Genomic DNA, 24,221 nt, shown 5'->3' with positions numbered 1-24,221 from the left:
GTATGTTGATCTTAAGATGGCTTTTCACTTTTTTGTGTTGTTTCCATTAATAAAAGGAGAAATGGGATTTACGTCAATGAGACAGAAACTGAACGATACAAAACACTACCATATCATTTACATTTTACTTTATTTATACTTATTTTATTTCCAAATATCTTTGTCTCGACCGAACCCGATTCAATAAAACATGTAAGGTGCATTATAAAATATGTATCATAGTTAAGATTAGGGAATAACAAACGTCATTAGCCATCAGTGTGGTGGTTGATTTAAAAACATACACTGATTTCTAACGTCATTTAAATGTTTAGTCAACCTATGTACATATGAATTTAAAGCAGAAAACCATAAACCATAAACCAAATTACATATAAATTGAAAGCAGAAAAACATAAACGGACATCATGATTCATATCATTTCCATTACTAGAAAAACTCTTACTATTCGCTGATTTCTAACGTCATTTAAATGTTTTATAGGCTAACTGGATCCCTGCATCTTTGAACTGACAAAGTCATTGTGCCTGCTTGACATTTTTGAAACACCTGTCTTTTATTTTATGTACATAATCCAACCCTGTCTAAAGAAATATATTTTCTATCATGTAACACATTTACATAAGCAGCCATAAGGAAATTTCCACCATTGGAATATTCATCCCTTTGCACAACATACTCACAAGTTTTTATGCCCAACAAACGCACAAATGACGTCAAATAACGTCACCCAAAATCAAACACTTTGACGGAAAGATAACGACTGGAATCAAGCGTATTAATAGCTCATTTACTACTTATGAACTTATTATATATACAATAGTCTAATCAGTAATTTGATAAACACCTACTGAAAAATGTTAACAAAGTCAAGCCAGATCAAACAACAGTATTTCTTAATCGTAAAGAAAACACATATAATGATTTACAAGGAAATGATGATTAAAACTTACTGATGCGTTTAACCATTCTCCGAAGGTCAACACACGGTGCAACGAATTTGTTCTTATTTAGAAATATTATCTTGTCAACTTTTTTCTGGCAGAGTCGGTTTTTCAACTTTGATACGTAACTAACAATCTGGAGGACGAAAATACTTCAGTGATGGTAGAGATGTGGTGCAATGACTAAACAAGTGTTAGCCTAAGAACGCTGATCTCGTACATAGCCTACCTCTTTTCGGAGGAATTCCAAATGACAATTACTGTAAACCAACTTATTTTCGTGGATACTTTATTTCACGTTTAGCCCTTTCTAGCCCTCTTCGCGGCGAATTAACTTCGCAATTTTCCAATTTACTTGATTTAGTTAGATTAGGAAAGTTACAAGTTTTAAATTTTGGCGACAATTTTTAATTCGCGTTATTTTTCAACTCGCGAAAGTCGAGAAAATTAGTTGGTTCACAGTAAGCGCAAATTCGAAACGTATTTAAATTTTGATTAATCAAAGACTACTATTTAATTTTCCTAGAGGCGCTCTCAATAAAATTCAATCTTAATTAAATCATCTACATGGCGTAACATGAATAAAACGCATAACTTCAACTTCTTTTCATTCTCCTCAAGACGCCAGTATGAAGTTAGTCTAATACAAACTAAAGAACAAATTAGAGAGAATGGTACACAGTTGGATCATGATGGCCGTTAAAGCTGAATACCCTATACTAACTGATCAATCAAATTCCTGACAAAGTTGACGAAGACACGAATACAATGTGTGGTTATCAGGAAAGAAAATGATCTTTTCTGATACGACATTATATTTAATTTTGAAGCATATTATATAAGAGTCATCTAGAGACAAAAATATAATCGTAGCTTTGATGTTGCCTAGCGGCAATTTAAAGCCTCGATACATATTAGCTGGTATGCCTATTAGCCTGTAATTGGAGGTAAATAGTTAGGTGGACCTGGTATGGAGGTAGCCGAACCTGAAATTTATAAAAAAAAAATAAACTGATCAGAAAAATATTAATGGTACAACAGGATTATTATATAAAGATTTCCTCTAACGTTATCATCAGATAATACAGATGTATATATTAACATTATTAACGTTATCAATTTATCACTAGTGTTCCCCTTGTCAATGTTATTCCAGTGTTACTTTTCTTTTCGATTTATGACTTTTGAACAGCGATATACTACTGTTGCCTTTATTCTGACTCTTATGTTCTGGTATCGTCCTAGTTATTGCTTTTAATTTTGACATTACTTGCATTGTACGTGATTGTTTCTAATATTAATCTCAAATGTAGGATTTGTTTTATAAAACACAACTTGATTTTTAACGAAAGAAATCTCTGTATTACTGAAAAATTATAACACCAGGGTTTTCGATATCACAAACTTGTCAAAACTTTTACTAAATTTTATCATTGGTACAAGGACATCATTCGTAAATATCAATCAACGTGCAGACATCTTATACATTCAGGTATTTCACATATTTCATGGTAATTTCCTCTATGTAAGGAAATGCCTGTACCAATTCAGGAATATGACAGTTTTTTCCATTCGTTTGGTGTGTTTGAGCTTTCGATTTTGCCATTTTATAAGGGACTTTCCGATTTGAATTTTTCTTGGAGTTCGGTATTTTTGTTATCTTACTTACAAAGCACAAAAATGTCGTCATTCACGTCAGAAGCTAACCATACCTTTAAACAGACTTATTCGAATCAAGTCATTAAAGATGGCGTTTTTTGGAATTAATATTGATTCACTGATAAGGTCTTTGCATCGGAAATAAACACATTTATTCTAAAACCAGTTATTGGCATGATACGGGTTATACAAGTTATGTTCTTCTCGTATAATTTATGATGGCATAATACCAAACCCCTAACGGGAAGGATTGTGCCTGATTTTCATATGATGAAGACATAATATTTCGATCAGTTTAATTGAAGTCTGGAGCTGGCATGTCAGTAACTGCTAGTGGTCCTTTGTTATGTTATGTTGATCATTGCCATTTTGCTTAGTTTCTTCTGTTACCTTTTTTTAATATCGGACTTGGACTTCTTTAAAACGGAGTTTTACTGTGCGTATTGCTGTGTGTTTGTTGATTCCACATTGGCTAGAGGTATAGGGGAGGGTTGAGATATCACAAAATATGTTTAACCCCGCCGCATTTTGCGCCTGTCCCAAGTTAGGAACCTATGGCCTTTGTTAGTATTGTGTGTTTTTTTAATGTTGGTTCATTTATATGCTTTGGAATTAAGTGTGGCGTCCATTTCGCTAGAATAGTATACATTATTGTTTAGGGGCCAGCTCAGAGTATGGGATTTCCCGCTGAATTTAAAAAGACCCATTGGTGGCCTTGGGCTGTTTTCTGCTCTTTAGTCGGGTTGTTGTCCCTTTGACACATTCCCCGTTATCATTCTCAATGCAATTAAATGTGGTGCAAAATAACCATTTTTGAGAACATATGTTGTCCCAAACGTTTAATGGTTTCCTGTTGCTCTCTTAAAAGTGTTTTCTAGACAGTTGGTTGTCTTTCTGTGTTGGTAATGTGGTCATGATATTGTTTGTCCTTAAATTCTTAATGTTTTATTTCCTCTTTGATATTTTGAAACTTTTTTCAAATGTTGCAACCATCTTAAGGTGTTTATAGCTTAAAATATTTCCTCATTTTTAAAAAAGATTTAGGAATAACTACCAAAGTCCCAGTTTCTTTTAAACCGATCTTCTGAATTCATTACCAGTTAATACAAATATCGTACCTGGTCTATTGTTTGGTCGAATCTCTATTTCCGTCCACTTTTCTCCTGGTGGACAATATACACCACTATGTCCTTGTATTCCAGCACCTTTCTCTATGGCAACAATATCCACATCTTTCATTGCAGAGCCATGACCAGTCTCATACATTTTTGTACATCCATGCTTATTATCATTACTTTGTTTTGTCTTTGAATGTGTTCGTTCTTGGACCAGAAATTTCTTGCTCCCACTACTAGCTGGTCTTGGAACATCAACACCTTTATAAACCAAAAGACAAAATGATATAGTTTTCGCAATGTTTCATGATGGTAAACAGTTCAATTTCAATCGAAACTATTATTGTTCTTAATGACCAGGGATGATGAGAGCCCATTGTTGTTCCGCAATTCTCATTGTCACGTAATTGGCCTGAAGAGGTCAACGTTTCAAACGATAAGCGTTACACCTTTAAAACCGGGTTTATAAATAGTTCGTTTCTATGTATGTTGCATTAGCGTTTGTTTTTGTTGCACTTCAGTGTTTCTGTTGTTCAGTTGTTTTCCTCTTATAGTTGATGTGTTTCCCTCGGTTTTAGTTTGTAACCCGGATTTGTTTTTTCTCTCAATCGATTTGAGACTTTTGAACAACGGTATACTACTGTTGCCTTTATTTATAAATTTAGACGATATCTGGGTAATACTATAGGCATTTTCCAATTTCCTACTGTATGGTGCCTTATCATTGGATATGACTAATAAATAGGCGTAACGCGATCGGTTTCACTAGGGAAGAATGAACACAGTTAACCCTTCCGAAGCACGTACGCTCAGCCCCAGACTTTTGACGGGGTTCTAGTTGCTTAAAATGTCGAAGAATGACAACGCATTGGCAAAAAAGACAAAATAGAAAATCAACAGTCCACAAAACACTACACAAGAAACTAAAGACTGACCTTATAGAACCTGAACTCAGACGAACCGGAAAGGTGAGCAGTTTCAGCACACGACAAACCGCTGAACTGAGATGAACCGGAAATGTGAGCAGTTTCGACTCACGACAATAAAAAAGTCCGGTGATAGTTCGTATTCGGTAATGCCATAAATAAAGACGGGATTGTGACTATGGCAAACAATAATATCCATCGTTATTTGTGTACCAGATATTCCATAGTGGTCAACCAAATCATGATGGCATACATAAATCGTTATACGAGACGATTTTGATAATATAAATGGTACTAATTTTTTTGCACCAGATGCGCATTTTGACAAGTTATGTCTCTTCAGTGATGCTCGAGGCTTATATACTTTACCTTTATGAACCATTGGTTCAAAAATTTATTTATACCTCTCCCCTATACAGTTATATATATTAGTTTTAGAACATTAAAATGCTAGCATACTAAAATTAGAGATAACAAAGTTGTATTGAGTTTGACTGTCCCTCTGGTATCTTTCGTCCGTCTTTTATGAGAGGCAAAAACATTTATATCCGTAGCTTATAACAAGCGAGTTTTGTGTTTTAAATATATTTCTTAAATCATATTTCAAAATAAACGATGAACTACCATTTCCAAATCTGTCATTTGATTTCAAATTTAATACTTTTCTGGAAACTTAGGTTTTCAATCTCCGCCGTATTTTGAAAGGCAGCAGTAATTGCGGAAAAATGTACTTGTAGATATTATTACAGACTTAGATAAGATGCGGCAAAATGTGTTTGTAAATATTATTATAGACTTAGATAAGAATCAACTTGTATTTTTTCTAATTTTTGGCTTAAATTAAGAGTATTTTTATCATAACACAAACAACCTATTATTTCTTTTCCACCAATACAACTAACTTTAACAATACAGTATTTTTTTTGTTGTGAATATCAAACTGTTGATTTGTCAAACCAACGACAATTGTCATTGTTGTCAAAGCTGTTGGTTATGCTTGTGTATTACACAAATGCTTTCAAATGTATCCATAACGTACACATATTATCTTATAGTACATACATTTATGCTTGAATATTGTTTCCTATTGTATCATTCTATTGATTAACAAAACGTTGGAATCAACTTCCAGATTACAGCATAATTTTGTTAATTTTCAAAGCATAAAAGATGAAGACAAGTTTATCGGTAATCAGATGTTTATTAAGGCGAAACAAAATCCGTATTCCAATATATGAAATTAGTAGCACTTTAAAAAAGGCGAAATGGACATGCTTGTTTAAGGATAGATCAGCCGCTAGAAATTCTCATGTCAACTACGAACCATGCATCTGAGGACCATATGGTGGTGGTGGAGAGGTCGACACCGCAGTGTGGTCTTTTTTCATCTTGTGAAGCAATATAGCAATAACGATTACAGCAATGACCAGTAATGCTCCTACACAACCGAGTATTATGTACAAAGTTGAAGGATTTTCTTCCTCTGGAACTGGGTCTAAAAACAAAAATAAATATCTTACTAATTATTCAAAAACACCAAAAATGTCCTACACCAAAGAGATAGCATATGCATATGAATGTCTTCTCTATTTCACAAAGCACATATACAAATATGTGCCAAACGTATTAATTATGATTAAGAAAATTCTGAAGATTATAATTGAAAGCAAGTTTGAACTAAGATATTTTGACCAAGGTGGCCATATTACTTTACCCCAGTCACCATGGGATTCTACTCTATTTATGACAAACTGTAACGTGTATTAACATAATCAAACTCAATAGATATTTTTGTAATTATTATTAAAGGTGTTCCGTTGAGGTGACATACCTTTATCTACCACCTGATAAGTAAAGGAAGATTTGATGATTTTAAGAGGTCCTCCGTGATGATTAGTGATGGCCAAATTGTTAGACATAATTGCAGCCAGTAGTTTTTCGACGGCTATCTGGAGAGTTGTCTCCGATATGCTTCCATGTTCAACCTTAAACGTTACAATTATACTTCCTGAAAATATAATTAAAATATTAAACAAGGTCTGACCAATGTTAGATAATGTCCTATGTTGAATAAAAAAAAGTAAATAGTATATTAATTCAAATAAGAATATTTTATTACAATTGAACTAAGTATTCAAACATCCGCGACGAAAATTCGGAGTATATGTTTTGCTCCTGTCTGTCAGCCTGTCCGCTTAGATAGTAAAGTGCTTGTTTTTAAGGTAGGAAATGTTTTATTTCATTCTGAAAGCGGTCTTCATATTGTTAGGATTTAGATTTTCTGGACTTTTCACAAGTTTATGGGTAAATGTAAGTTGTTTTATCTAGGTTGTACATGTAGATGGAATACCTTGCAGATCAGCTGTTTTTGTCTGCCGTAAAGGATGATAATGTTACTTAGCATGCCGTCACATCAAATTTTAATTTTATTATATACGTCTAAATATATGACAACTTTACGACAGACGTTCTCCATCGTATGACATGTGGTTATATAGGGCTAACACCATAATTTATATATACTTCGACGAAGTCTTAAGATTGTATTTTTTCCTCATCCGTGCAGTATCACATATTCTAGACTATCAGGTTATACAATATAAAGAACATGTAGAAGTCTATAATAAAAAAAGACCAACCAGCAAATTTAATATGTACTGGATTGTATTGAATTCTAGGCGATACTGTGCAGATAAGGAAAAATTTTTAAAGTCTTAAGATTTGCACAACGATACTTATATAAGACGGTAACATACGAAAAGGATTTTATAATACATATGTTGTATAAATAGTTATAAAATAATATGTAACAGTTAATATGGTTGTGCAATAAATTGTCCAAAATTCATATACTATCGTCACTACATCACATTTCCTTCCTAGAGCGCCTCCCAAAACAAAGGAAAAAGATAAGACTCGGTTTTGGCAGCAGATATCACTTTAAAGTTTATCCCAATCATCTTTTTGGATATAATGAACACTCACAATATGTTGTTAAATATTCTTGAAAATAATCTCATTTTCTTGTGTAAAGTAGAAAGGGTAGAAATATCACTCATATTGAACTAGGCTCCATAATGCTGAATGTGTTTGTAACCACGAACCAACATATACAAATAATGAAAGAAAAACAAATATAATACCCATGACCAATTATAAATGACAAGTTAAATTTACATCATGGCATAATCCAGTAACTTTTAAGAGCATTGACATTCGGGTTTGGATATTCGACTTGGGATTTGAGATTTAAGTAAGATATTTACTTGATTTTGAAGAAAAGAAAAACAATCCCGTGAAAGATGGGTTACTTTACCAGTACCCTCCCTCTGAATATGCTAAGGCATTATATTTTAATATTTTGTATAGATGATTTTATTACTTGTGTATTGTTAACCACGGCATATATCAATGAAATGACATTTGTAATTTTACTGACATGTTAAGAGTATAACCTCCACGATATGATAATATCCCATCGGTGTGAAAGATGGGGTGATATGTTTGTATCCTTATAATTTTCGTAATCCGCTATTTGATAGTCAGAGTCGGATGTTTTTATTCGTTCCGCTGAAGAAATCCTCACAAGTGTTACATTTCTATCCCTTTATTACACAAACACGCATTCAATTAATTTTATTTTCTCAGAAACCATGATAGCACATACCATTGCCCGTCAACTGCGTCCATTCACTTGCAACATACAATTGTTGTTTTGTTTGTATCTTTCGGCCAATGAAATGGGACGTTACAATTTGTTTGCTTGTGATACGTAATAATGTTATTTCTGAATGACCAAACGCTAAGCTTTACTGCAGTTCAGTGTACATATTATTTTGGTCTTTTATTTTTTTAGATTCGAGCGTCACTAATGAGTCTTTTGTAAACGAAACACGCATCTGATGTACAAAATTGTAATCCTAGTTAATCGTCAGAATGATTCTATTTATCATTTATGGACGTATCAAGTATCCCCCTTCCCTTCGGGTATATCATAAAGTTTTGCTAAAAGCGGAACATCATACGTTTCTTACAGACACAGGATACTCCCAGAGAAAACTACAAATTTCTTTTGTTTCATTATCCTTCAGTACCCAATGGGTTTAAACGTCATATATTTGTCGAGATTGTTTTTTTTGTATCTCTCGCTGCTATTCAAACATATACACTCGACATTTTCAGATAGAAAATCTGTAAAATGAAAATAATACTTTTTTAAAATTACCAAACTGTCGATTTTTCGGATTTCTTGACATGTTCTGGTCCAAAGACTTAACAGTTGTCGCGAGATTTATATTATGATTGTTTGATGCAAAGTAGTAAATGCTTAAACCGGGTGTCACTTTTCAGAGTTCATGAGGTTTCCAATTTTGGTACACGATATTCACCTAGATAAAAAAAATATTTCCAAACTAGTAAAGGTACCTGATTCTACGCTTAAATATGTTATCCTCTTAACCTTAACATGCATGGTGTCAGCAAGTTTTTGCTTGATTTCATTTCTAAATTGCAAATGATCAACAATAATGGCATAGTCTGTATCAATGGTAAACGACACTTGAACCGCTTCTGCTGACGATGGAATCGATATAATTGTTTCTGTTGTTTCTGCAAGATACAATGAAAATTGAAGCAAGAGTTGAATTTCATATAACATATTTTTAACAATATTACTGAGAACACCAATGCAACATCTAATTCTGTATTTCTATTTTTTTTTTGTGTTTCTTACTACAATGTTAAACATTTAAGTATAATTTCTACAAGAACCAATTGAAAGTGAAAAAAAAGATTTCAGAACCGTCTAAAGTAATTTGAGGTATTTCAATAATTTTGTTAGAAAAACGGCAATATAATTTTAATGCTCAGCCATTTTGTTTCCCTACCCATGTCCACATAAATTGTCTCCGTTTCCAATGAACTTTCAGTTGTGAAGGAAATGATGGTATCAATTGTGGGTGGACCTTCAAATATTCTGTAAAAAGTAATTAAATAGAGCAATTTAATATTATTATTTAAGAAAATAATAAAATCTTCCAGTCAAAATGCAAACTCTTCAAATAACATGTGTTACCATTTGGACTCAATAGATAGATACAATATTATTTCTGCAGCTACACAAGTTTGAATAATATTGTCAGCTTTTTCTTAGATATCTTATTGATCAAATGTAAAATAAGTTGAATTATATTAACTGTAATGTTGCAAATTAACTGTTACAAAGCTTTAAATTGTTCGAAATACTAAGGATTTTCTACCACAGGAGATATAACCTCAGCTGTATTTGGCAAAACTTTTTGGAATTTTTGGCCCTTATGCTCTTCAACTTCGTACATAATTTGTCCTTTTTACATTTATGACTCGCGCGTCACAAATGACTCTATTGTAGATGAAACGCGCATCATGTGTACAAAATTATATTCTGGTATCTTTGACGAATGTGTTGTAGGAAACCACTGGGTCGATGCCACTGCTGGTGGAGGTTTCCTCACCGAAGGTATCACCAGCCAAGTAGTCAGAATTTTTGTGTTGACATGAATTGTCATTAATATTGTCACATTTATGAATTGAATGTTTACAAAACTTTAAATTGTTCGAAATACTAAGGATTTTCTAACCGAGGAATAGATTACCTTAGCAATATTTGGTAACACTTTTCGGAATTTTTGGTCCTCAATTCTCTTCAACTTCGTACTTTGTTTTTCCTTTTTTTCGAGTGACACTGATGAGTCTTATGTAGACAAAACGCGTGTCTGGCTCACAAAATTATAAGCCTGGTATCTTAAATGAGATTTTTGTACTTTATTGTTTATTGATTTTTATTTTTCATCATTTCAAGTTCCAAATCAGGAAAAACTTTTTGAAGTAGAAGTTTAAGGAATTTAGTAATGTATCTCCCTAATGATAGCTTTGATTCTTTGTCCGTGTTTGGCAATGATATTGGTCCTTTTCAATCATATCAGCTTGTCAACGTTTGTATAAGGTTTTTATAAATTTTCAAATGTTTTGGCCTCAAGTATCACTGAAAACACATTAATTGTCAAAATATGCATCTGATATAGTAAAATTGGTACCGCTTAATGTAGTTATATATTTTATAGACTGAAATCATTATTTCTATATCCAGATATCAATTTATTTTTAAATCAAGACAAATTTGGGTTAAAGTAAAAAAAAAAATATCATTTCTATACAATAGAAATATTGTTGTTTTGTGTTTTTTTTGTTGCTGTTGTTTATAGTGAGGCGGTGTAAGTGTTGTTGTTGTTTGATTGCGTCATTTTGACTGCAAACTTTTAAGTAACTTTATTTAGTTGAATAGAAATGTTCTTACGCAACATAGCCCATAGTATTACATGAGCAAGTGACAGCTTGAAGTGAATACATCATATGTGGAGAACTCGCTGTACAGGTGTCGTTCGTCCAGCTGTCATGGTTCCAAAATAAGCACTGAAAAGACGAATGATTTTTACTTTAAGTGTCTTAAATACATATATTGCATTTATAACAACTATCCTCCTTCGCATGATTTTACCCATTTTACTGTGGATTCATTATTATTCGTTTAATTCCAATTTTCCTGGATTTGATGGGTTAAAGTAAAGCAGAAATTCATTGTTCAACGAAGCACAAATTTACTTTAGGATGTATGCATACTTTGACAAAACCAGAAAATCAAATATTAACGAAAATACAATTTTTCCACAATCCACGAAAATTTATATCCACGAAATTAAATGAATCCACACTAATTGTGTTTTCATTCCAGAAATTGGAAACAATGACACAAATTGTTTACATACAGTTTACATAACCTGAATTAAAATCAAATGATGCCTTCAATATAACGAAAAATCTTGCACTTCACTGCAAGTTCAAAACGGCCAATTTTATCGGTTTGAGCTGAATAGTATGCAGGATGTCTATCATGAAAATTCACAAACAATTGTGTGAAAGTGTACAGTTGATCTAAGATGATAACTTATGATAAAGGAAAGAATCCATGTCAATACTAATGCCAAATACGATAGAAAAGTATTAAGTTCTAAACTTCATTAATTATCGAGTTCATTATTAAATGCTTAAAGAAGATTTGAATTCTTGACAACAAATTATATGAAAATGTACAAACAAAATACTAAAAGATCAAAGATAATAACATTCTTTTTAAAAAGCAATGCACACATCATTCTTTCTACTAACAAAAAACTGTAGAAACTGCAATACCTGCAAACTATGAGCTGTAGTATTTACATCACCTTCCACTGTGATGGTTATTGTTATCGGTGTTTGTAGGTTTCCAACAGTCAATAAGGAATTTTCGACAGGATTTACAATTTTTAGAATCATAATGTCGCTTCGGCGAACTCGGTTGGTTAAACTCATTTCGGAAGGGGATGTTGGTGTTACTAAATCCTTTGTCAGTTGTGCAGTGACGAAGCATGCTCCATAACAACTCAAATAAGCTGAACAATTCCAATTCATGTATTTATTCTGGATTGATGTCCCGTATGTCACCTGCATAAAAAATAAAATATCATTTTCATATCAAATTATAGACAGATTTATTAAGTCTATAAATAGTTTGATGTATCATGGGGCATTACGAAGGCGCCATTAAGTGTATATATCTCTGTTTGCCATGACTCACATGTTTACTTTCTTCTATTTGTTATACCTTTATCAATTAAAAGCGAAACCTGTTAACAGAGATATGTGTCACCATGTGTTACCTTTGTCAGAAACTATAACAATTGGTTATGCTGCTGACTCCGGAAACAGCACGCCTTAGTATGGCGTCCGTATCCTAGCAGGCGATAACAAGTGTTATTTGCTGTCAGTCCATGAATTTTATGATCTCTATTGTATTATGACGTGAGGATTTCAGTTTCCCCATTGTCAACTTCACATTTCTCAGTAGTAACAAACCCTCTTTCCCATTGTATGGTGTTTAGATATCTCACACGATACGTTACGTGTGTGCATGTTCACATAACACGGATGTATTAATAGAGGAGTGATTATAATGCATAAATCTGCTCTTGCATGGTTATGAGGAAGAAAGACTTAAATTTAAAAACTAAATTAGTTTTATAACAACCATGATGAATTGGTTGACTTATAAGATTAGTCTGTTTTTCAATTCACAAGAAACATTTTCGCGGTCTTTGATGTAGTATTAATATTCATAATAGTAGTCAGATTTGTAAATTTAGCGATTGTGTCATATTCCTTATTCAAACATCTTGAGTCTGGATTTGCTAGGTGTGTGACTCACGCATATCATGAGACACCGCTTGTTATTGTCAACACATCCGATGTCTCTTCTTATTGGAGTTCATGCGATTCCCGCAGTTGGTTTCACTTAGTTTATATATACAAATGTATATTTAAAATGAATTTAAAAGATTTGAGCATCCGTGAACAATTAGTACTTTTATTTTTTGAAATGTCTTACATCAAATTGAAGTCGGGATTGAACTTGTCATACAAAGGTGTACCCAGACATGTAACTGGGATATGTTTGTTCCAGCTGATATTTAAATATGTATGGTAAGGAAACTGGCATTAATATTTCATATATCAAAAAGTATTATATCAATAGGTTCTGATTTCTTAATCATTAGCTGATTCTCTTTTTCATTATAATTAAGCTTAAGATTTTCAGTTCAAAATATAAATACATGTAATCATTTATTTAAAACAGCAATTCTTTTATTAAGATTGTATATATAACATAAACGTAGTAAACCGATGTGAAATTTATAAATATACTAGTAAGTCCTGAACAGAAAATCATGGTAGTGAAATAATTGGATCACTAGAACTAACGGAGTAAGAACAGGTTCGTCGATAATGTTATAATATCATGCTATATAATTTTAGGTTTCATAACGAGTGAGAATTGGATATCGCGAGTTATTTAAATTCAATATAATAATAAACGAGCCTTCAGCGAGTTTGTTATTAGATGTACTATTTAAATTAAATAGTACATTAGTTGATATCAAGCGATTTCCAATTCTCTCGAATTGTTCAACCTATTTCTCTTACAGTCAACACTCTCATTGCGTTAAATAAAAAAAAATCCGCTAATCGTTGATACAGTGTTTTGCACATTCCAGTATGTCGTCATAATTCCTACTTTGGCGTAAAACTTTACCATCAGACATTTTAAAACTTTTTGTACGCTTCAGAATGTAATAAAATTTGACAAAAAGAAGGTTGTCAGGTGAAAAGTGTGAGTGTTTTGTATATTATTGAAAAAATCACAAATGTCAGTTGCCATGGACGAAATGTACATCGTCGTAACCTTTGAAAGATACCAATGACCTAACGAGTAGCCAATGGAAATGTCGTAATATCGTCTCATGATTCTGAATAAGCCAATCAAACTAACGCAGTTTTCGTATCACTTTTTCGTATTACACTCCGTGCAGTGTGATACGAGAAATGTCTCTTCATGCAAGAAATATATATCAGGCCACAACCATAAGAGAATATATGCATCATCGTCATACGAGTCGACATACTATCTAGTAGCATGTGTAAAAATAAGAAATATGACATTCAGGTATTAAAGTCAGATGACACGGCTATCAGAATTAAAATTTCACCAGTAAGTTCAGGAGAAACTGAGACAAAAAAACGATCAACCAATCTGTGATTGCGACCATAGACTTGTAAAACGTTGTTTCAGATTTTCTTCCTGATAATTTTCCAGTTACGAGTTTGCGTTTTGTATGTCTGTTTGTGAATTAATAAGCCTTTTTATGGAAATAAAATGGTATATATATTTGTGTATTTTTCATGAATATGATGTGTGCCAAAATGTTGGCCTAGTTTTCCAAATAACCCAACAGCGCAGCTGAGAACAATATTATGGCCTTGACCATGTTTGAAGAAGTTTATCACAGAAACCTGTATCGTGCCCACCAAAATTGGTATCAATCGATTTTAATATGAATATTAATTGACATTTATCAACACGTTATCTTTTCAAAAAAGTAGATTAATAATTTTCACCTCAGCAGGATATGCAATAAAAGATGTGCAGTTGTTGCATGTAACATCGTAAACTATAGACGCAGTATTCTGTGCAACTCTTTTGTCGATGTTAACTGTCGTCAATTCTGAAGATATAACTACGGGATCCTCGGCATAAGACACCGTTGCACACAAGCCTATGAACATATTGTCTAAAGCTTGCAGATAATTTGTAGCGGAATTGGTCGATATACTGTCTTCCGACTGTTGTGAAAATGTGGCACTATAAGTTGTCAATAGTACTGCAGCCTATAATACAAGAAGGTTAAGATTTACAATTTTCGCATGCGTTTTAGTGATACATTCATTTGCTTTAAATTAAAAAAATCTTAGATACCATTCATGGAGAATTTTTCGCATTGGTTTATTTTCTCGATTTGATAGATAAAAAAAGATAAATAGACCAAAACCAATTTTTGCTTGGTTTATTTTTGCTATCTGAAAAAAAAGAAGTTGACGATATCTAGCAGACATGCACAAGTCGAAAGAAAACCGACATCGCCAATGCCAAAAACAAAAAAAAAAACCCCGAAAGGCGACGAAAAAACAAAAGAAGTTCCCCTATCACTTGCACTATAAAAGGTAATTTTTTATTTTAGGAAATTTAGTTAATTTGTGCATTCGCGTGCATAGCAAAAATTAGACACATACGAGATAATACGGTATTGTCTATTTTTTTTAATCAATAAACAATCTTCTGAACCATTATCCTGGCAGTTATTTGTGCACTGGAATCTATGATCACAGTTCTTTATAGTTTGCTATAAGTATACATTTTTTCTCATTGTTGAAAACTGTCCTCATACTTTGGTCTCTGTTAGATAGTTGTCTCCTTTGAAATCTACCGTATCTCCTTATTTTCATATGTATATCATATTGGGTATGTTATCGTTCTCGCAAAATAACAAACACCAATAATACTCTTTCAACACACAAGAAAGGTCATAATTGAATAAAAAGATAGTTAAATAAGAAGATATTTAAATAAATTTCATAACATTGACGTGTTACCAACTACCATTTACGCCATGCCAGAAACTACATTATTAAAGACGAAGGTTGGTTGAATATGTTTGGTACGTTTGATCTTCCCGCTTTAAATGTTTGAAACATGTCTTTTAGCACACCTTAAGTTTGCCTAAAATGAACCTTCGCACTGCTCAATGTAAAAAAGGACATCAGTCTTGGGTCTCTTATTTGTTAAACAAATAAACAAAATTGTTAATTTTAAGTGTTAACTACCACTTCTATTCATACACGCCTTATAAAAATCTAATTTACATTTGGAAAACCTTTCGGAATTTTGGAGCTTCAGTGCCCTCCAATTTCGTATTTTTTTGGCCTTTTAAACTCTGATGAGATTTTATAGATGGAACGCGCGTCTGGCGTACAAAACTTTAATCCTGGTATCTATGATGAGTTTATTTACTATTAAAATGAAAGCAGACCAAAATAAAGAGTGGATTTAAGATTAATCATTGAATTTTAGATTGTGAACAATTTGGTGATTTAATGATTCGACCAAATAAAAACATGGTTGTTTCAGGAACAAATATTCATATATTTATTGAAATTAACATCTTTGTCAGCATTAGTGCATTTTTATATAGTAACTTACATCACTTATTGATAACGGAGTAACGGTCACTGTAGTGGACCTCTTCTTTCGCCTTCTAGATTCTGAAAAAAAAATGAATACAAGATTATATAAAATTTGCCCTTATGTACTTTGGATGAATTTGGGTGCTGTATTTTGACACTTAATTGTTTTTTGGCTTCCAAATTTTTACGCATTAGGTTTCGCGAGGAAATTTTACTTTTTAGCATCAGAATTGCTTCATACAAATTTGTGCTCTAACAAATATAACCCACATTAGAATAAATTTTCACAATGTTTGATACTAAGTAATACTGCTGCTGACTTAATTATCATTTGTTTCTTCTTGAATTAACTTTGCCACTTGTAAAATTATTGTCAACTTAGTCATTCAAAGTATCCAAACAATATTGCTACAGATGATCAAAATAACCGACAAAGGTCTTAACATAAAGAAAGAATGATAAGTTAATTCATTTTTTTTTCTATTTTTAAGAAACCGATACATTCAGGTTGTTTATTTATCAAATAAGTGGTCTGTTTGTTATAGATGTATTGGATATATTTGTCAGTCCTTACTTTGTTTGCTTAATATAATAAATTTTGAAATAGAATTTATTTTATGTAGGCTGTTTGAAACCTTATTATGACAACCAGCATGCAAATACGTACGGTCTGCTCCTATGGTGACATATGAAGCTAAATCAGAAGCTAATGACTGACTCTCAGTGATCACTGTCTGGGCCAACCCACCACTGTCAGCCAGTCGCTGTAGCATGTTATTAGCAGAATCTAACACTGATGTAGCGTCAGCTGGGTCAATTCTGAAAAGTAAAAGGTAGGCAACAGATGTCATTTTCAGAATAAATATTTTATGAAAGCATAATAGAGAAGGTAGCGAGCAATTTTAAACCTTTTTTGAAAATAACAAATTAAAAAAAAAACAAAGACTAATCCCAAATTTTAATTATAGAATTCCTCAAAATTATAATTATTTAGAGAAATTTAAACAAATGAAGAATTATGACTTTGGGATGAAGAACAGGAGTTAATGCGCTTTTCCTCTGCTTGCGTTTTTTCAAGTTTCTGTAGGCAATTTATCCCTTTTTTCCATTATTCAAATTTTTTGCGTATTAAATTGATATGACGTATGAAAAAGGCTACAATTTCCTTAATGAAAATTGTCCTCCGAAATAAATTTAGATGTTCTAATAAGGTACTTTCAGTTTTAATGCTCTTACATATTTGATGTTTTACGCTTCTTAAACTTTTGGCATCGAGGATACCTGATGACAGTAATGTGTCGTGTTAGAATAGTTTTTTACATTTACAATACGATCGGATCCATATTCCCCCAATTTGTTTTTTAACGTAAAGATTCACTAGTTCGGCATGTACATCATGCCGTTTATTATACATACGCTGCAACAACAGAAATCAGAAGATTGGTAGCTACTTCGTTAATAACAAGTGAAACAGAATCAGTGCTGTTCTGGTCATCAGACACAAGGAGACTGGAAATTGACATAGCCATTCCAATAGCTGCATTCATGTCTGAAAATATTGCATTTGTTTACTAGCTTACGATGATAAACATGTCTATAACTTGACCTTACACATTTACGGAAATTAAACACAGCGTGTCAAGGAAACTTGTTTATTTTTTAAGGAATCTTTGATAAGATCATTCATGTGTGTTCTACAATTTCAAAAGGAGCAACTCAGTTAATCAAATATAATGCTTTAAATAGGCTAAAATTGAAACACTTATTTTGAGACATATCTTCACAAGGAAAATTTTAAACTTAATTTACACCAGCTAGATCGACAACCTGTACACCTTTGTAGAAATATTTTGGACCCGGTATATACCCTTATCAATACTCTCCAGAATAAAAGTTTTTTTCGGAATAAGTTATTTTTATTGAGGAATCTAATCAAATACCATGTAGTTTACGTGTCATATCCTGTTTTAAATTTGTACATGTTACCTGTTTTAAGAGTTGCTGTTATTGACGCAGCAGCTTCATCAAGTTCTGCTTCTGTAAAAGTCTTATCTAACACAGTAATAGCGGCCTCCATATTTACATTGGAACATGCTCCATATGTATCACATAGTTCAACAATGACGTCATAAACACCTAGAAAATAGCTTAACTTGATAGTTATTGTAGCGTATTTTAAACTACTTACCTAGCAAAGACAAAGAAACACATTTAGTTCTTCATTGTAGGGAGAAAACTCTGATCATTAAAGTGTCTTATCAAATGGTTCATACGTTCGTAACAAAATATTAATATGTATATATACAGTTGTGTTTTGTCCCTTTTTTATTGTTCTCTTTAGGGAGTGTGTGTGTTTTTTTTGAGGGGGGTATTCATTTCATTAATAAAGTCACATAATGATCTATGCATTGTGATGTTAGGCAGTATTACTTGATTTTGCAATACAAAAGACAACTTCTGTGTCTTGTTCATTTACAAAGTATACTATTTTCTAATATCAGTTCTAAAGTATACTCGAACGTCTTTGTCTTGACGTCACTCTTATCGACTAAAGTAGTACATTTTAAAATACCAATGGATTTTCTTTGCATATATAATTTAACTTGTTTATTTACGTTTATTGAATCTCATTCAAATTTGCTATAATGTATTTTTTGTACCTATTTCAGTTGGAGATTGACTAATTTGCTACAATGTATTTTTTGTACCTATTTCAGTTGGAGATTGACTAATTTTCTAAAAGGTTCGCAAATTAACCAGACTTATTCTCCAAATTACAATATTTATATATTAGTGAAAGCATCACCGATTATCGTAGCAAACAAGCACGGTTGCCACAATAATCCGGTAATTGAATATTCTGATTTGGGTTTCTATTTATTTATAAAAACTGAACAAAGACTTACAAAAGCATTTTTAATTACTGCATTTCTATACAGATAAAGATACCTTCTGTCAATTTAAATATATAGCTGTACACGTCAGATAGACCCCTTGCATTCAGACGTATTCTGTTTAGGCTAGCCTCCTTCACAGAAAAAAAGAACACCGTACTATCTCCGTCTATATCAGTCCAACCATCGCCTACATCTATAGTGAAATCCGTGGTCAGTGATGTTCCATTAGATGGGGTTATCTGCCAATATTAACGGAAAATAACTTTAACGTTTCCAAAAAGGTAAGTTGTGCTTTGTGGTATCACGAATTATGTCAGCTATTTTGTTTTTGTTTGGTGTTTTGAAGGAAAAAGAGTTTTATTTATTTTTTTTTATTTCATATGCATTTATTGTTTTGAAATTTTTCTTTTTTTGTTTCAGTAAAACTATTGTAAGTTATATGACACAAAGTGTGAAAACAAATTATTCACAGACCTAAGGGGTTCTGTTCGCATTTCCTTGGTTAGACTAGACCGACATATGAAACCGTTAATTTTGAAATATTTAACTCTTTCTAATTAAATAATTTTTTCAAGTAAAAGTGATACTACCTACTTCATCGTCAGCTAAAGTATACAGAGAGAGTTACATTCAAACTAATGCTTTAAATTAGCTGTGTTCCGAGGGTTACCAATATATTATTGACGTTATTTACTTGTGCGTTGACATTTGTTTTACTTTACTTCTTTAGTGCACGTTCTAGACCCACATTCAAAATGTATACTAATGTATATTATAATAGACTTAACATTACTTATATATAGCATAAACATATCTTATATTTACATGTAACTGAGTAAAGTTACCAGCTAACAGAGCTATTGATATATCATCGAATATTAGGTATAACTACTGTTGATATTTAATTAAACATACATAGAAAATAATGTGAATAAAACGAACAAAATTGTGGTTATGACAATTGGAACATATCCGTGGTCATCGATTTAAAAGACTTTCCATAACGGTCAACCAACTCGTGATGGTGTCCGAAATTTTTTCGAAAGGATGATTTCAACTTAACCACTTGGAACTCTTGAAAGGAGGTGAACATCCAAAGTTCACTGTATGACCTCCAACCAACTGAAGATTTTAGACCAAAAATGGATTATGGTCAACCAATGTGACCTTGTATATATAATCCCCCATTTTGACAAATGTATGAGCGCATAATTGTGACCATGAACATGTAAAGATATTAATGAATACATCGGTCTTCATAAATCACACCAATCTAATAAAGCATGTAAGATCAACTACTGTTACCATTCAGTCAAATATACATAGTGAAAGTTGACTGATTATACATGCAAGGTAACAGTGTTAGCACGATAAAATAAATCGTGAATGTATGGCTGGATATATTTCAAATAGATTGTTTCTCAAAAGTGTATGTCCATAGCCGTCAGTTCCATGAGAGTAAATCACTATCATGTCAAAGGTTCACATATAATTTATTTTTTTCACTTATCAATACGACCAATGTCGCATGTGAACCAGAATATATCAACCAGTCCATGGGACTTGATAACTCTCCCGGTTACGATGATAATTTATATGCCAAAAATATTACTTTTGAAAATGAAGACACACCTTATAATTTGGGTGCGTTTCATCGTTCTATCTTAAAATGTGTGGTTTTTGTTTGTATCTAGTTTGTTACTTTTAGTTTCTGTTTTTCTTGTTTTGATTCTCATATTTTGACCAAGCTGTTTATGTCTATCTAATAGATGGACAATGGCCGAAAAAACTTTGAAACTCAAGAAAATGTAAAAAAACTATATACAATTAGAAATAACTAAGATGTTGTAATGATATACGCTTATAAAAAAATGAAAACAACACGTTATAATTTTTTGGCGTCCGGAGCGCATTTCTGGATTTACCTTCATCAGGAACACTCAAAGCCAAATATTTGAAAGCCGAGGATGTATAAGAACCAAAACAGTTGAAGAGCTATATGACAAAAAAGTACATGAAAAATAGCAAAATCCATCTAAGGTCAACTTTGCCTGAGAGAGTTGAAACCTCAGTTTCTTTATAATTTCAAAATTTATAAACGAACAATTTTAGAAATGTTTGTTATAAATCATGTCAGTACTGACTACTGAGCTGATGTTACCCTCGGGGACTAATAGTCCACCAGCAGAAGTATCGAAACTTTATGTTTTGAACATAAAAAAAAGAAATTTATAACACTTTTTTGACATTCTAAAACTTGCAATTTTCAAAAAACTATTATTAGAAAAAGTAACAAACAATAACAAGCATATTACCCCAAAATAGTAAATGACAATAAAATTATTTAGTAACAAAACTTTTAAGGCTTTAGTTTAACATTCCTAGATTTCGCGACAGTGTTTAAGAGAAAACACACATAGTCAAGGGAAACCATGGATGTTTGGCGAAAATTAACAAACTGTACTACAGATAAGACAAATCAAATTTATCTATTTATTTTGAAAATGTATTTAGCAAACTCAACCCAACACTGTTACGCTGACAGATTACAAAATATGTAATAATAAATGTGAATATTTAAGCTCCCATTTAATCGAGGTTCTTCAAATCCCGTAGTTCATACTTTTGATCAGGATATTACAAAACATTCTACTTACCCGGACATCGCCAGTTGTTGGGGGAGAATTAACTGTAACATGAACCCTCTGTTCACTACTCTGTTCATTATCTAGTGCAAACGCCGACACAACAAATACAAATGTAGCTCCTGCTGGTAACGTAGCAATACCAGACAAGTCAAGGAACAAGGAAAAGTCCTTGTTTGTCACTGATACTGTTGATTCTTGAAGTATTGACTCAGCAGGTAGTATAGTCGAAAGATCGATTGAATCAAAACCTTAAACAGGACACACAACTAATTATTCCGTTGGCATTTTTACATCATGATTGTAGGTAATTGTACAATAAAAAACCTAATTAAGTAGTTTGTTGGTTTAAAAAAAAAAAACTGGGGAAGCAGTAAAATGTTATAGCAAGTCTTTAGATTAAAATAGTCAATTCAAATGTCTTTAGAAATTGGCAACTCTCTCTCTCTCTCTCTCTCTCAAAATGAAAAAAATAAAAAGATTAAAGATGCAGAAAAATAGAAGAATTCAATTAAAAAAAAAGATAATATTTGTGATTGTAACGAGCAAAACAGGATCCGATGCTGTTGGTATAAATATATAAATATAAATTGTAATGATAAAGGCAAACAAATCTATTGTCACCAGTTAACAAATATAAAAGGAAAACATCTGACATAAATACTGGAAACGTCGATACAAGTTCAAAATTTTTGAGATAATCACATTGCACTTTAAAGCTCTGGGATCTTAAGATGAATAAGGGAAATTGTCTTACCATTATCGGACGATGTAGACCACATCATCATAACTGGACCATAAGAGGTAACTGTACATGGTATTCTAAGTTTATCTCCAGGGTTAACTATGATGTTAGTGAGTTGTAAAACTAAAGATGGTGGCAAGACATTGACAATTTCTACAGTGGTAGTGTAATTACCCGTACGTTGACCGACCGTCATTGTAACTGTCCACATCATTCTGCAAAGATTTAAACCTTGGTATTTTTCATATCGAAATATCAAAATTATTTATTTTAGAACAGACGCCATCTTATCATCCATCGAGATGACCTCAGAAGACTGCCTACGGTCATATAACCCGATATGAACAAAATATAGATATAAATATATAGTGAGCACGTGCAATCGGATTTTCAAGTTCTGTTTGATTTCATGATATATGTTAAAATATGTAAATCATCGTTTTACCTGTAAAAGAATGTTTTTTTGTCGGCTGTACAAGTCTACGAAATGTTTATTCGTGCTGGCTCCCTTGTTTCACTTTTCAATGTTGACATTCTTTTCTTTTTAAAGAATGAACCACATGATGAACACAAGCGCACCCATCTCCTCTAAATGTCAAATTAAATGGTTTGAATACGGATTCAAATTAGTTGAATTAATGACGTACAAGTCAATAATAAATCAGTGATTTTTGTTTCGCTTATTTTGACGAAATTGAACCAAACTGACTCCTAATATCGAGATATTATTTCTCTATTCCGCTTTTATAAACGTTTGAAACAAAACAAAAACAAAATTATTTTTTTGTCGAATTCGTAGCTAATCCCACTTTTAATAAGCTGTACAAATATTAGAATAGGTATCATCTCTTCGAAACAATAACTGAATGTACTAAGTTATTAAATCAAGGCGTTTGATAACACAAATTTTATCAAGTCGGATAGAAATCGACCTTATGCAAATGAATATCAATACATCTGTTAACCTTTTTGGTGTTGAAAAAATCTCTATGCAAAGTCCTTAACTGTTTGAAAATTGAGTTGTTATCAGAACCATACAAAACGGACCAAAATTCATCTTTTGATTCGTATTTGAATGTTTCAAAATCAATCAAAGTCTTATACATGTACACGAATACGTGCACTTGCATATGGTCGATTTCTATCAGATGCAGCTTAAAATTTTGCTTACTTGTCACCAACAGATAAAGTATTGACTGGGATGACAATCCTCTCACTGAATGTAAATACTGTGGACATTTGAACAGTTTCATTTCCATGTAGTATAAAACATGGAAAGTCATTTTCCTACAATACCAAATTGACAGTAACACAATTTTTTTTAAATATAACAAATCTAGCGCACTAAAATTTACTTCGTTAAGTTGTAACTTTTACTTTTAATTAAATCAAGTATAACACAATAAATTTGTCTTGACATTTGGAAAAAAATATCAAAACTTTTCAACACGGAAAAGGTACACACTTTTAAGTCACTTAAGCAAAAGGGGTGATTGATGTTAGACAGGTGAATACTATTGCGTCGTTAATAGTCCTTACTTTCATGTGTCTTGAAAAGTTCTCAGACCAAGTAAAAGAATTAGAGACGTGCCATATTGATTGAATATCTCTATGATGAATTATTCTTGCTTTATCTGTTTT

General features: G+C 32.2%; 2 protein-coding genes across 2 annotated transcripts; both read right to left on the bottom strand.

Moving 5' to 3' along the window:
- Positions 1–1,715: 1,715 nt before the first annotated feature.
- On the bottom strand, positions 1,716–18,419 carry LOC127700354 (uncharacterized). Its single transcript, XM_052203785.1, has 13 exons — positions 18,280–18,419; positions 17,710–17,842; positions 16,961–17,112; positions 16,310–16,371; positions 14,671–14,940; positions 11,872–12,162; positions 10,979–11,094; positions 9,531–9,619; positions 9,070–9,252; positions 6,476–6,652; positions 5,969–6,139; positions 3,722–3,979; positions 1,716–1,930 (listed from the first exon to the last, which is right to left on the bottom strand). The coding sequence occupies exons 1-13, from the start codon at positions 18,368–18,370 to the stop codon at positions 1,875–1,877; spliced, it is 2,049 nt and encodes a 682-aa protein (XP_052059745.1). The 5' UTR covers positions 18,371–18,419; the 3' UTR covers positions 1,716–1,874.
- Positions 18,420–19,213: 794 nt separating this feature from the next.
- Positions 19,214–23,859, bottom strand: LOC127702828 (uncharacterized). The gene is made up of 4 exons (XM_052207129.1): positions 23,752–23,859; positions 22,593–22,795; positions 21,848–22,086; positions 19,214–19,429 (listed from the first exon to the last, which is right to left on the bottom strand). Exons 1-4 carry the CDS (start codon positions 23,817–23,819, stop codon positions 19,214–19,216), a joined length of 726 nt encoding a protein of 241 aa, XP_052063089.1. The 5' UTR covers positions 23,820–23,859.
- Positions 23,860–24,221: the final 362 nt, after the last annotated feature.

The sequence above is a fragment of the Mytilus californianus genome, unplaced genomic scaffold, assembly GCF_021869535.1.
Source record: "Mytilus californianus isolate M0D057914Y unplaced genomic scaffold, xbMytCali1.0.p SCAF_5, whole genome shotgun sequence".
Classification (NCBI taxonomy): Eukaryota; Metazoa; Mollusca; class Bivalvia; order Mytilida; family Mytilidae; genus Mytilus; species Mytilus californianus.
This window is presented reverse-complemented; position numbering and strand designations above follow the sequence as displayed.